This window comes from Triturus cristatus, chromosome 12 (genome assembly GCF_964204655.1).
Source record: "Triturus cristatus chromosome 12, aTriCri1.1, whole genome shotgun sequence".
NCBI classification, from domain to species: Eukaryota; Metazoa; Chordata; class Amphibia; order Caudata; family Salamandridae; genus Triturus; species Triturus cristatus.
This window is the reverse complement of record NC_140595.1, coordinates 145,131,369-145,145,833: the sequence shown is the minus strand read 5'-3', so window position 1 is coordinate 145,145,833 and position 14,465 is coordinate 145,131,369. Positions and strand designations below refer to the sequence as shown.

At 44.7% G+C, this 14,465-nt stretch overlaps 1 protein-coding gene across 5 annotated transcripts in view; it reads right to left on the bottom strand.

Moving 5' to 3' along the window:
- ETV3 (ETS variant transcription factor 3) overlaps window positions 1-14,465 on the bottom strand; it is a 133,721-nt gene that overhangs the window by 44,978 nt on the left and 74,278 nt on the right. For all 5 annotated transcript variants that reach the window (XM_085639845.1, XM_085639848.1, XM_085639846.1 and 2 more), the window contains exon 4: window positions 10,318-10,433. In XM_085639845.1, coding sequence (XP_085495971.1) covers window positions 10,318-10,433 — 116 coding nt within the window. The remainder of the gene's footprint in view (window positions 1-10,317; window positions 10,434-14,465) is intronic.

Sequence of the window (14,465 nt, the reverse complement as noted above, 5' to 3'; positions counted from 1 at the left end):
GACAGTCAGGGAGGCAAACTATACACAGATCACTGGGATATGATTTTGCTTATTTTCTCTCATAAGAAAGACACTTGGCAAATAAAGATGGCATTCTGCGAAGAAAAGTAAAGATTTTGTCACAGAATGACAGAATAAAAAACTCTATAATTGAAAAGATGAGGGATTCTTTGTCTGAACAAAATTTGAAGAGATTTATAAGAAAAAAATAACCGAAAAGGCTGAACTCTGTGCTCAATATCCTGTCAACAGGAGTCAGAAAATATAACGGAGGTAACCTGCCACCTGCTGGAATACTAAATGGCTGTGGCACTTTAAAAGGTGCAGTGTCAGTTTTCATGTTAACCCATCTGCAGCATGAAGGTCTACACCGCCTTAATTCCTTCAACCTTTTTTTTTTTAAACGGTTTACAAAGGAGCTTTTAGGAAAGGTTACTTATTTCTAGTAGCTTTATCATTCTTTATTATATTTGGCATTTTTCAAATTAAATTAAAGGAATAGGGCAATAGAGCCTATTTTATAGGCTGCAATTTTTGATGTATCAGAAGATATGGCCTTTCGGAATTAAGTGGAATATGGAACACAAAAGAAGATGGGTGGGACTATTCAGTACGTATGACGTCAATTAAAACTCCCCTGAAGGAAAAGTTGCATTTCTTAATTCTGTGGCAAAGAGCAAACTGAAATAACTAAATCTGTCCATTCAACAGCAGTTTTCACTTGAAATAATAGCTACCAGCAGTGCTAAAACAGGGATAATGATCAGACTACCCGCTGCATTATGACGAGTTCAAACATTTTGACGAAGGTCAGATGTGTTTTAAAAAAACTTTTTGGTATGGGCCTCTCCGAGCCTGAAATCTTCAGTTTGTATAATAATAATAATGATAATACTCCAATTTGTATAGCGCGGCTATTCACCCGCGAGGGTCTCGAGACACTTTTTCTAGGCATGGGGAAATTAAGTGATTTGCCAAGAATCACAGCAAGTTGAGTCGATGCAGAGACTCGCATCTGGGTCCCCAGCTCCAAAGTCAGCAACTCTGGCAGATACGCCACACCCTCTCTCTGTGATTGTCAAAAGCCACAGAGAAAAGCTGTACAATGGTTCGAAAGGGGCACACATGATAAATGTGAGGGCCAGACTGAGGTCTCATTGGGGCATCACAAAAGGGGTAAGAGGGAACAAGTCTTGCAAACCTTTTGGAATACGAGTCAGAACAGGTGACTTAAACATGGTGGATTGATCCCGTAGCCACAGGAAAGCCAGAATGGCTGACAAGTAACCCCAACAGTGCACCTAGCAAGGAATTCCCACTGTGACATAAGCCGCAATGGAGCAGAAAGAGGGTCGACCAGGCATGAGGAACCCCCGAAACAAACTTATCCCAACAGGAGGCTTCCTTCCCAATCCAGCAGTGATGCATCGGCAACCACTGTCAGCTTTGGGAGGGAAAAGAAGGGTCTGCTGTCTGCCAGCTGCCAGTGCAGATCCTGTCTAGTCCCCTCTAATATCTGGAACAGGTCAGAGAGATTTCCCTGATGCTGCACCCACTGGGACTTCAGGTCCGACTGCAGAGTCCACACGCGCCATCACGGAATGCTTCAGCAGTGGAATGCAGCCTTAGAGTCATTCTAACTGAAATACAGAATAGAGGCTGAAATGGCGGAAATAAAAGCATACATATCTTAGACTTGCCGCTCCAGAGGATGGACACAGGACAAACTGTCCAGAATGACTCCGATAAAAGGGAGCGTCTGAAAGGGGGTTTCAGGTGTGATTTCGGCACATTGATAATTAACACCAGCGAATGCAGACGATTCGCCGTAATGTAGAGGTGGGTGACGACAGCCTGGGGCAAGCCAGTCTTCAGCAGCCAGTTGTAAAGGCAGGCAGAAGACTGAAACCCCTGACCTCGGTAGATGGGCTGTAACTCAGTCATCACTTTCGTGAACACTCAAGGGACAATAGTAAAGCCGAAAGGGGGCACAGGAAATACTTGTAGCTCACCAGGTAACGCCTGGGGGGGGCGACAGGATAGGGATGTGCAAGGCTATATGGTCCTCCGTCACTTCCTGGGATGGTGGCAAGAGTGGATGGATTCCCACAATTTGGGAGGGTATACTCAATACGCACAATCTGAAACCCTCACTTGTCGGACGTTATCGCAAACCACTGGGGCAGGCGGTGCATGATCCTGTTCTCACCAAAGCGATCAAATGCCGTGTCAGCTTTGTCGTCGAATAGGTGAGCCATCGAAGGGCATTTCAAACAAGAATGCTTGCTAATCTCTCCCTGAGAGCCCAGTGGATGCAACCAGGCATTGCATCGCAGAACCACTGGGGAAGCCAAGGCTCGGCCTAGTGATTCCATGGTATCCAGCCCAACCCGGATGACTAACTCTGCTATATCCAGACCATCCGCTAAGGCTTGGCTGAGGATAGACCAGACCTCCTCAGGAAGCAGCTGTGCAACTGTGTCCCACAACGCATGCAATTATTGGCCAAAGAGGCATGCGGTGTTCACCGACAACAAAGACAGGCTGGTGGTAGAGACAAAATGCTTTTAAAAGGTGTCCTACCTCTTGGATTCCCTATCTGGTGGAGTGGAAGAGAATGTATTTGGGTTGACCTGTGACATTTTGGCCTCCACAACCAGGTTCTCCTAAGAAGGGTGCTGTGAGAGAGCAAAGCTGGATCTACTGGGGCATGGCAATGGCATAAGGTAATCATGCGATGCACAGGAGCCCCTGTGCAAGGTCTGGTCCACGCAAATATTGGTGATGGCTTTGTTAAAGGGGAGCAGTGCTTCAGTCAAACTGGTTCCCGGCTGAAGCACCTCCTTCAAAGCGTTGGTCTTGACCTTGACTGCAGATAGCTGAAGGTCAAGGGCCTTTGCAGCCCTGCACATCACTGTGGAGAAGGATGCGCCTTCCCCCAATAAAAGGCCTGGCAGGAAAAGCACGTCAGAGTCCAGTGAGTTGTCCAGACCACTGACATAACTTAGCTCCTCAAACCAGTTTTCTGCTGGCTCAGGGTCCTTCTTTAGGGGATGCAGCCCTTCCTCATCTCCCCTGCAGGAAGGTAGGGTTGATCTAAGGGCAGTAAGTCCAAAAATAGGTCTAGCCTGGACCGCACCAGCATAGACATCAGACAGTGTTTGGAGTCGGGAATAACGATGGGTTCATCATCGAGCAGCGCCGTCAGGGACGGTGCTGGAATGGAAGAAGGCTCCTGTGGATGGTATTGGTCGGTAACCAGGGGCAGATCCAGAGGGCCCAGCATGGCTTGGGGAGCAAACCCTCAAACAGTAAAATAGCAAGGGTACCTCTTGACTCCATGGGGCCAAAAGGTGTACCAGAGGGAGACTGTGGTCCAAAGAGGGCATGCAAGGTATAGTAAAATACTTTACGTTGGGCTGGCATCGCTAGGCTCCACGGAACTTGAGGTACCACGGAGCAGGCCCTGAAGCTATCTCTCTATAGGTTGTGTGGAGGAGCGGGGATTAGCAGCCACGGTGCTGGGACAGGGATTCTCAAGAAGGCTTGAGCGACGACTTCTTGAGTTCACTTACATGACTTGGACGAACAAGTCTTGTACTAAGAAGACAATCGTCCTCTGGAACGGCCTTGCAGTCTACCGCGGGACTAGAACTGGTGAAGAGCAGCCTTCTGCTGCGCCACCAAGAGCTTCAAAGCCTGCTTGTGAATCGCCTTGGAATTTATAGACTTTGTCAAAGCAAGCTTTAGGGTAGTGGCTCGACCCCAGGTACTACAGAAAAACCAAATGTGGGTCAAAGAAAGACCTATGTCGGTGACATTCTACATATGGTTTAAACACTGTGGGTTTGGTGGGAGACCTGTCCCAAGCACACGGAGAGCAAAGCTCAAAAAGAAGTAGGTACAGCAGAAGCAGCTTTTAGTGTCCATTCTGTTGAACGTCTTTTTCCATAATCGTATGTGGCAACCCAATCCAATGCTTTCAATTCCAAAGATAGAACAGAGGACATTGTAACCAGCCATTCCGCAACATGGAACTTAATGTAACCTTGCACTCTTGTTTATCATGGCCCCTAGACAAACACTGGCGGCATAATCAGTGTGCCATTTGGAGCATAATATAAACAGTTTTAATTTTACCCTGAAGCAAAGCCGCGAGTGGAATTAAATATGTTCAATCATTTTAGCACGGTCTCACTCTAGACATTGTGAATTCACTAAATAACTGTCCCACAAACGGTCCAAATTGCAAGGTTTGATCTTCAGTCTTGATCCATGCTGATAAACATATGCTGATGGCTTATGTTATGACCTAATGGCGAAAAAAAACCACCAAAAAAAAAAAAACACAGGGTGCGGTGTCAAGGTCTGATGCTGGACACGTTTCTTGTCGATGTCACAATATATGTTTTTTTCTGACTAGTCATGCTGCAAAGCTTGCTATAACATACATCAAGACTGAAAAACTGAACAGTATGCTTTCTAGAGGTCATACTCACGTGCCATTAAATTGAAAGTCATGTCAAAGAAACTTTTCATAGGAAAATGTTTACACAATGTACGTCAGCTGACGAGGAAGACACTATCAAGTGGTATCAGCAACTCTGAGGTAAGACTGGAATACCACAGTTTATCATGGGGGCCTATACTCTCGACAATTAATTTCCTGCGAGCTACCGGAAAACATCTCTCCATCCGAAAAATCACTAAACACAGGATCACCTCAACACAAATTCACATAAAACTTGATGAACTGTCTTGTTTCACTATTTGGAAGTCTTTATTTGCTCTTTAAACAGTCACATCGGACTTATGAAAAAAAGGATGATGTAGTAATCATTTTTTTTATTTTGCAAAGTGACAACATATCATGTTAGTGTCTTTACAAAGCTTTGATATAAAAGGGTGGTGAAAAGGGTGTAAATAATCTAGGGTGTGGCCAAGGAAGATTGGGTAACCCAAAACCAAAATATCTCAAAGTTGCATGGTTAAAAAGGACTACGATGTGTGGATAAGTATCATTTTAGGTAAACATGGAAAATACAGTTTGCCCATTTTCGAGTGACTATAAGAGGGCAGAAGGTACAAGCCGTAATGAAGCAAGAATGCTAATTCGAGCAAATCATAATTGCGAATAAGCCAAGAGCATGAAGGCAGCAAAGCACAACAGCAAGTACAGTCCCAACTTAAGGCACGACCTAAACATTTCGCTTTTTGTAAACATAATCAAGTAAAGTGAAGATTATGGGTTTCAAAGCAACAACACTACCTGGCCATTCAAGCTTGGCAAAATAAAGAACCAATAAGTAATGTACCGTTAGCACTTGCGATTACGATGTTTTTAAACAGGGTGCATTTGTATGAAAGATTGTATGAAGAGCTATGTGGAGTTGGAATACGGCCACTAACCCCCACTTCATTCTTCCCCTCATATCTTGTACAACTAACCGACTAATATTGGGCCCAGCACACTAGCATACTACTTACTGAAAAGTGCTTCAAAGCCTTATCAGGGGTAGCAGGCACTATATAAATGCCAATACAATACAAAGTCACCTATATAAATAGTACAAGTTGGGGTGGGAGAGGAGAGGTTATTACATAGAAGAGCTTTTGATGGTAAAACAGAAGATGCTAAGCACAGCAGAGCCACTCGATGATATTGCAGATGGTAAAACTGCAACACTTAAAAAAGTTACTGGATTTAAATGTTGGCACTGCCCAAGTAGGGGGGAGCAGGGTGGAGAGAGGTTACAAGGAATTGGATACTGAAAGTATCTTTGAGTTGTAAGTGGGTTTCACAGGCCACTTGACCCAGTCTATTCAGTTCACAACCACTGAGCTCTTGCCAGCACCTTGAAGTACCCAATGAGTCACACCTTGAGTGACTGATCTGCGTTTTCAGTAGCAAGCGCTGCAGGTGAAGGCGGAATGAACAGGCAAGGAACTGGATATCAGCACCCCAAAACAGGTTGAAATTCCATCTACATCCTCGGGCAAGATGGGGGAAACCAGAGACTGCGATACATTTGAATACTCTAAATTACTTCTTTCTACACGAATGCCCGAGAGATAGAAGGGAGCGACAGCACAAAGATAGAAGGAAGAGCATCAGCAGTGTCAGATGAGAACTGCCCAAACTTGTTACTGCTGTAATTAAAGATGAACACGCACACCTCCCGTACTCCACCCGAACAGAGGTGCGCACCAACATTCCGCCCAAGTCATTTTTTTTAAAAAACACTAATAAACATATCCTGCATAACAGTAAGGATGTTTATAATCCGGTGACATTGCATGCTGCCACTGGGTTCATGCATTTCAATTTCCACAGGAGACTGGTTTTGCAAGATGCACTGTGATGCCACCGCCTTAAACACTAAATGCAAGGACAGCCCACTAGTTTACACAGTCGTTACGTAAAACGCATTACAATTCAGCAAGAAAGTCAGAACATACATCTTTAGACTACTGGGTAAACACGAACTAAGTGCCAATGTAACCACTTTCTACTGCAAGAGAGTGGGAAGGCATGTTTCAACACAAACAGAATTTTTGCCTTTTGTCTCTTTAAGCTGGTCAGTGGAGGGTTAAGAAATTGTTTTTCACATACGCGCTGAAATGCCCAACGCTGAAAAGCTTAAGGTTCTTGCAGGGGCCCTGGCTTAACGGCCTCAGTAAAATGGATCAGATTCCAAACAGTCTGCTCAGTTTGGCTTCTCTGCCGGTGCAAGATGAAAAGATTGGTAGTATTCGCCTTATTAAACTGCCCCCCCCCACCCGTCCCTCCCGCCACCATGCCACAAAGTTAAAGTGGAAATTAATGGGAGCGCAGACTCATGGTCACATTTAAGGCTGCTATTCGCCTTTTACTAGTACCCCACATTTGATCTTCCTCACTTTAAAGTAGTTGCGTATTTTGAGATTTTTAACTTCAATGCATTACTGCCTGATTTTATTTTACTTTTCATAAAGTTGCTTTCTTCAGTGGCCACCATCCATTAGAGTGATTAATTGCTCAGAGCAGGGGAGGGGCCTTTGCTGCTGCGTCACAACTGCAGGCAGTTTCCAGCACTCCAGGGTTTGACAACCGATACTTCCTCTACAGGCCGGCAGGAGTCTCCCTTGGGCTGTTTGCCATGGCCTATTCCGGTGGCCAGGAAAAGCATCCTTCATGGTCACTCGTGGGGCTGGTGCTCTCTCCGCCACATTGATTGGGGATACAGAAGAGGGAGTGGGGAGTTGGATGCTGGAGGCCACGGGAGGAGTGCCGTAAGCACCTATATCTTTACCAACATTTGCCACATCCTCCTCGCCACCACAGGGCGCTGGAGAAAGAAGAGTCAGGGGGCCGACACAAGGTTTATTGAAGACCTAGAGAAAGGGTTATAGGAACGTCAGCCCCACACCTCGCTTCTGTGGTGTGTAGAGGCAAACTGTGGCCCAATGAAAAGAGAAGAGGTTTCCAGGCATGGAGGATCACTTGGGTCAGGACGACAATGCAGAAGGTGGAAGGCAAAGTGCAAAATTGCAGGTCTGAAAAGGGTGGTGTCTTGTACATGGTCAGCTGAGGGGTGGGGGGCAGGGGTAGTTTCGCCTCACTGCATGCGAGGGGTCCTCTTTTACTGCAGCACCTTGTTATGCAATCAGTACAGAAAGGTGGTGGGGGTCATTGGGAATGTAATGTCTGGTGGATAGTTTTCCAAGTTTGTTAGTTGCACAACACACCTCTCAGGTGTTTGACAGAAAGTTCAGGGACTACAAAACAAAAAAAGACGGTCATGAAAAGATAGCAGAGGGTCCAGAATGCTGCGAGGTTGGTACTTAAACTGCCTAGAGACTCCTCCTCCACTGTAGCACTTAAAACTCTTCACTGGCTACATGTCCATAAGAGGATTCTTTTTAAAATCCTGACCGTCACCTACAAAGCCATAAGAGCAACCGGACAAGAATATCTAAGATCTAGAATCAAGCCATACACCACCCAAAGTACTCTGCGGTCATCTTCAGAGAATTTGTTAACAGTTCCCGATTTCAAATTGAAATCCAGAGGTGGAAAGACTATGGCGGTCCTTGGGACCAAAGCCTGGAACGCCCTGCCCACTCAGCTGAAAGCTTTTAAAAACTTGCATTTTCGCTACCCCAGATCATACGGTGTTATCTTTTATCTTAGCATCACTATTTAGCTGTCCTCCCTTCTGCGAAACCATTTAGATGTCCTTTATCCGCTAAAGCGCCAAGATGCTCCTGGAGTGAAAGTTGCGCTATACAAAACCTTTCATTCATTCAAAGCATTGTGAAATGTTGAGAATATGAGTGAATACCTAATAGTAGATTTGTCAAAGCAATGCACAAGGCTCTTCCTTAAAATCTAAAGTAAGAAAGAGAGCAGTGGGACAGCTAGAAGAATGGAACATCCTGAACTCTGCTATAACCAGTACTATGGCATAATGAAAGTGTTAGCATATTCAAAACCCTACTGTGGTCAAAAAGCTGCCCTAAAATGATTACACGGATAGACAGAGCGTGTGAATAACAAAATATTTATCAAAAATACAACTCTGCTATGCTCAGCGTCTTCTGTAATCAAATGTGGCATAATAGGAGACTTAGCCAGAATCAAATCCACGATATATTCGCCCAGCATAACAAGAGTATATTATCAGTGCTCAGATATGAGAATCCAGTCCTAATCTGTTGCCTCTCTGTTTAGAATCAAAACGGTCAATTGGATTTCTATTCCTTACACAATTAAGTATTTTATAAAATTACAAACCACTGCCTTGAATACTGCAGTGGGCCGTAAATGGCATACAACATCTCACTTGAAAGATTTGGTAAACCTAGTCCAATTGAAATGGAACGGCAAAAGTGCCAGCATCCAGGCGCGACTTATGATCTGCTTCTTGAACCCCATTTTGACCTCTACATCTATTTTGACCTCTATATTTAGTAAAATGAAAGCAAGAAAAGTCACTACTTTATCACATACATAAGATAACCTACCAAACCAGTGAACAGGTCTCCCTCAACAATTTTTTGGAGTAAAATGCTGCGGCACCACCGAGTACTAACTGATGTCTTGTGCTTACAGTATGGATATGGAAGACTCCCTTACCAGTGATATGCAACTGAAGTCAGAGCAGAGGTTTCCAGACAACGACCAGGCACCCTCAGCAATTATAAGGATGGTGGTAAAAAATACTAAATAGTCATATATGCAAAACAGCAATCAGTGGTACTGCAGCTTTTTTCTTTTTAGCTGTGCAATCTAGAGGGACACCGGTTAACTGCCAATAAGTAGCACTGCAGTCTTTCACCACCGGTCACGCACTACTTAATGGGCCATTAGTTGCTTTCTAAATGCCAACACTGAGCACATTATCAGCAATGCACTGTGTAAGCGTGCTTATATAACCAGTTATGTAACCAATTATATCAAGGTCTGTGATGTTAAGTGAGGTCATGAAAAGACTACGAGGATAGTGTGGTTGTCGCACCAACCTAATTGAGGCATTTTAGAGGGTTTTATGTTTCGCATTATAACCACAGTGCTCGTACAATTATTACAAAAATTGGCATAACTGTACCATTTGATCCAGTGGCAACATGAGTCATGTTGTTAGTTTGATTTGCTTTGCATGTTCTCATTGATAGTTTTGAACCTGTTCTTAATTGCTGATTTTAATAGATCAGATGGATAAAACCTGTATGCATGATAAAATGTAGTGAGCTGTATCTCAGATTTACTACTAGCATCAACCGGCAGGCAAATTTCTTCCTCCATTCAGAATTTCCCAACTTAATAATGCCTCGATAGGAACCGGAGCAAAGAACCCCGCCCACCAGTATATGGAGTCAAAAAACATTTTCGCTTCGCACCTGGAGAGAGTAGCATGACAAGGGCAATCTCATACCACCAAAAAACAAAACACCTCAGTAAGCAACAGTTAACACACTACATGTTTGTTGCAAACTTGAGGGAACAAGAGCAGGGCAAAAACATTTGAAACTGGCCTCTCTCAACAGTATTCTGTACAAATATGCATTGCAAAGTTTCCCACCATATCTGAAAAACACAAACATATGCCAAACACTGGGTGCATAGGGATTAAAATGATCAGACATTTAATGTATTTTTTTAGACAAGGAATATATATTCTGTGTTTAAATATCACAAGAATACAGCATTCTAATAAGGAAACCGGCAAAGCAACATTTCTGGAAGGATTAGAAAAAAATAAACTAGGGAAGACCAGAGTGCCAACACTAGCACACACGCAGGCAAGCAATAGACTTGGGTGGCTGTTTGCTTACCATTGTGCCGAATGTTGATGAAAGGGTAGTTGGGCATCACAAGTTTATTGAAGTTGAACTTGTAAGTGAATCTTTTGCCTTTAGTTTTATGAAGGATCCTCTTGTTGTAATAATATCTAAAAGAAGAAAATATTCAATATCAGCACATCATATCCTGCAGCTTATGATTTAAATCAATATTTCATTTTTGTATTTAAAACAAACACCTCAACTAAATCCATAGAGTCGTGCAGCGAAACATTGTCACAGACAAAACACAAAAAAAAACACAAAAAAAAAAAAACACAGTAGCCACTTGCTAGGCTTACACTGCAGAAGCAATGGAATTCTGGTTAAGCCTTGAGATCACTTGGAGTTAGGGACTCTGCGGTGAGCGAATCCATAATTCACAAAAATATTTAGTTAGACTTACATACCCTTATCATTAATTTCCCTACACCTGATCTTAACAAGTGCTGAGGTAAGTACAACGCAACCCTGGGTCGTGTTGGTGTCATCCTGGATTGCAGAGGCACATATTACAAATCTCATGGGCTACATCAGCAATCATTTTTCCCTTTCTGCCCTTTAGCCTCTATCCACTGACATAAGCTACCATCACCCAGGAGGGTAGAGCTTCAGGAGGCCCACTATCCTCAAAAGGCCACTGTCCCGTAACAAATGTAAGTGTGGGTCAAGTTCACCTATGGGTTTGTCTTGCAACACTGAAGTACTGTTTGTGAATCAAGTATTTTCAGAATTAGGCCACACTGGTCTTCTATAAACATTTACCTACGGCGTGAAGAAATCCCGAAAAACGATCCCATTACATGTAGTACACCCCTCCCATGTCGTTGCTGCTGGACGCCACCCCTATCTCTCTCGTGTCACTGCTGCTGGGTGCCCCCACATCTCTCGAGTCGCTGCTGCGCGCCCCCTCCCACCCCATCTACCTCGCGTTGCTGCTGCTCGCGTCATCCCATAACTCCAGCGTCACTGCTGGCCCCCCCCCCCCCCCCCATCCTCCCCCCCCCCAATCATGGCAAAAATAATTTGACAAAGCCAATAGTTCTCATTTAGGAAAGACATATTGGCTTTGCCAATGCTTGATCTAGACAGTCAGTTTTTATTCCTAGTGCATTATTATAGGACTGGAGTTACATTAATCTTGACCTATTATCTGCAGAGCTGATCTCTGAGAAGCAGTGTACATGCAAGCATAGAGCACAGAAATGCCAAAACCACAGTTTAAAAAAAAGCAGCATTAACATGGGTTGGAACCGAAGAACAGCACATGATGTAATCAACAAATTGCCAAGACATGCTCAAAAGACAAAATACACTGCACCACAGGTTGACTTGACGTTTAAATTATGCTAGGTAATTTTGACCATAACAAAGCATTAACTTTACTTTGCTCAATGAAAGCATAGTGATAAAGGTTTTCCTGTCTGGAAAACAATTATGGATTTCTCAGCTGTGGTGGAATGTTAGGATATCAGGTGGAGTAAAATAAAAGGGCCCTCTGGGCGGACAGATGTTCTGGCAATCCAAAGGGAGAGATGTTTTTGCCATCTAAGAGAGGTGGCATGAGTGAAGAGCAGAAATTTCGGTACGAAACCATGGAGAAAATCAATAGTTGATGAGGCTGGCTGTGAGAGACAGGAAAAGAGAGTGAACTGTCTTCAAGTTAGCAGCTAAACTAGTCAAGTGCCTTTACTATGATTCTTAGACTAGTAAGTGTATCAAAGGAGGTTAGCTGATGCGCAGTATCAACAATGGTGAGATGTTCAGATGGATAAGAATGAAGCCCAAAGGGCAGTAGCGTGTGGAGTTAAACATGTTAGTGGAGTAAACTTAGACCAAGCCTTCCAATAGTGTATTATTAGGTATGAAAGGGAGAGACATTAAAAATGTTTAACTTGCCCACTTCTATAGAGGCAATTAGCACATGGCGCATTCTTGGATGTGGCCTTGATGGCATATTTTTGAATGGGCACACATCTACATTTTTTAGGATACTTATGGTGACTATCAGGTGGAATGGACAAAGAGATAAAAGTCAAAGAACTGCTGAAAATCGCAAAATTCTAAACTTCAGAGCAGAAGGAACTCTACAGCAAGCCACCAAACTCTAGAACGCGCTTCCTCACAATCGCGGATCCCAATCGATCAACAATTTCTTCTACAAACAACAAATCTTTTCTGGCCCATTTTCACCTTAACTATTTTGCCATTTTCAGCAGTGTTTCGTAACTACAAAGTTCTCAAAGTGAAGTTTCAGAAGTTTGCAATTTATTCTTATTACAGCCCAATTTCAAGTGTCTCAAGGCCTGTGAGGTGCAGTTGTGCTACAGCAAAATGTTAAATAATGAAACAAATCAGAGGTTTCTGAATGGGAAAAAGACTACATAAGATAGGATGGTAAATATATCAGGAGAGCAGGGGCTCACAGGTGCGTCTTTTCAAACTGGAATGGCTTCTTAGTTTTTATAATACTCAGGATAGAAGTCTGAAAAATGAATGGTTAAATTTGAACTCTAGAAACTATTGTAAGAGGTTTTACAAGCTATGTGGTGAAATGTGCTGGAAATGCACACAAATGATTTATTATTGAAAAAAGAATAAACTCCATAGTCATTGTAGGAAATTAGGATACCAAGTGGGTGATGGGACTTGTATAGAGGTGTGAGAAAGTGCCATCTTTCTTGTATGCTATGCCCCCACTTTTTGCTGAATTGCTGATGTACTTTGACTGAGTGTGCCCTGGGCTCCTGCCAATCAGGTGCCAGGGCCTGTGTGCCTTCCCTAAAACTGCATTGAAGCCTAAACCCAATTGGCATCTCTGGCCACATGTCAGCCCCTGGTAAATGGTACCATAGGTACCCAAGGCACTGTGACCAGAGAAGGTCCCTTAGGGCTGCAGCACTTATTGTGCCACCCTTTGAGGCCCTGTACTCTGACACACACACAGCCTTTGCAGGCCGAGTGTCTTGGTGCAGAACAAAACAGTCGACATGGCACACATCCCTGTGTGCCATGCCCACAAACACACTGCCCTGGCATATCTCAGTCACCCCTCTAGCTGGGTGCACTATGCCAGTGGTGAGGGTACAGGTGCATGAGCCCTGTACCCCTACAGTACCCAGGTCCATTCCTGGGCACTGTAAGTGCAGTGCTGCCATTAAGAGTATATGGTGCTGGTAGGTCGTCAACACGAACTCCACAGCACCATGATAGCTACACTGAAGACTGAGAAGTTTGGTATCGAACTTCTCAGCACATTTAAACCCACACTGATGCCAGTGTGGGATATAATGTAAAATGCATGACAGAGGGATACTTAAGAGTTGCCCCCTGAACCTAACCTACAATCCCCGTCCTGCCCGAGAGGCTGCCTAGGCTGCCACCCAGCAGACATGTTGCTGGACCCCTGGGTGGAGACCCATCTGCTCTCCTGGGCCTGCAACAATGCACATTCTGGGCGAGGTGCTAGGTCCCCTCCCCCAGGATGGGCAGGGGAAGCTTCAAATGCATGACGCCTTTGTGAGCCTCCCCAGACTACTTGCTGTACTCAGCAACTGGTCCCCACCGGTTCTGACCCCCACTCTGGCGGGAAGACTGGCGGGAAAGCCCAAGTGAGGAAAGGGGGTGTGCCAGCCTCTGCCAACCCCACCCCCTCAGGTGGGGGAGGCGAGGTGAAGCCCAACTCCGGGCTCTCGCCATCTTGAGGATGGGGAGCCCTGCCCAATCAGGACTAGGCTCCTGCCCCCCTCCAACGAGAGTGGCAGGATAGGGGGTGTACCCACCCCAGGGAGGGGACCCATTGGTCCCTGCCCTTTACCTACCTGTAACGCCCCTAAATTTAGTATTTAGGGGCACCATGAACCTTCCTTCCTCACATTCCGAATCCGAAACAAGGATGAAGAACAAGAAGAAAGACGACCTGCCGTGCAGCTACTAACAAAAGGACAACACCAACTGACTTGGCCTCAGCCCTACAGGCCTGTCGACCATCGAACCTGCTCCTGCTAAAAACCCGGTGTCTCCAGTGGTCAGCAACCTCGAAAACCCCGGAGGACCTGGCTGCCTTGCGACTCGCACACTCTTGCACCCGCCAAGCCAGGCCTGAGCGGACAAAGACCAAGAGGACATCCCCCCCCCCCGGT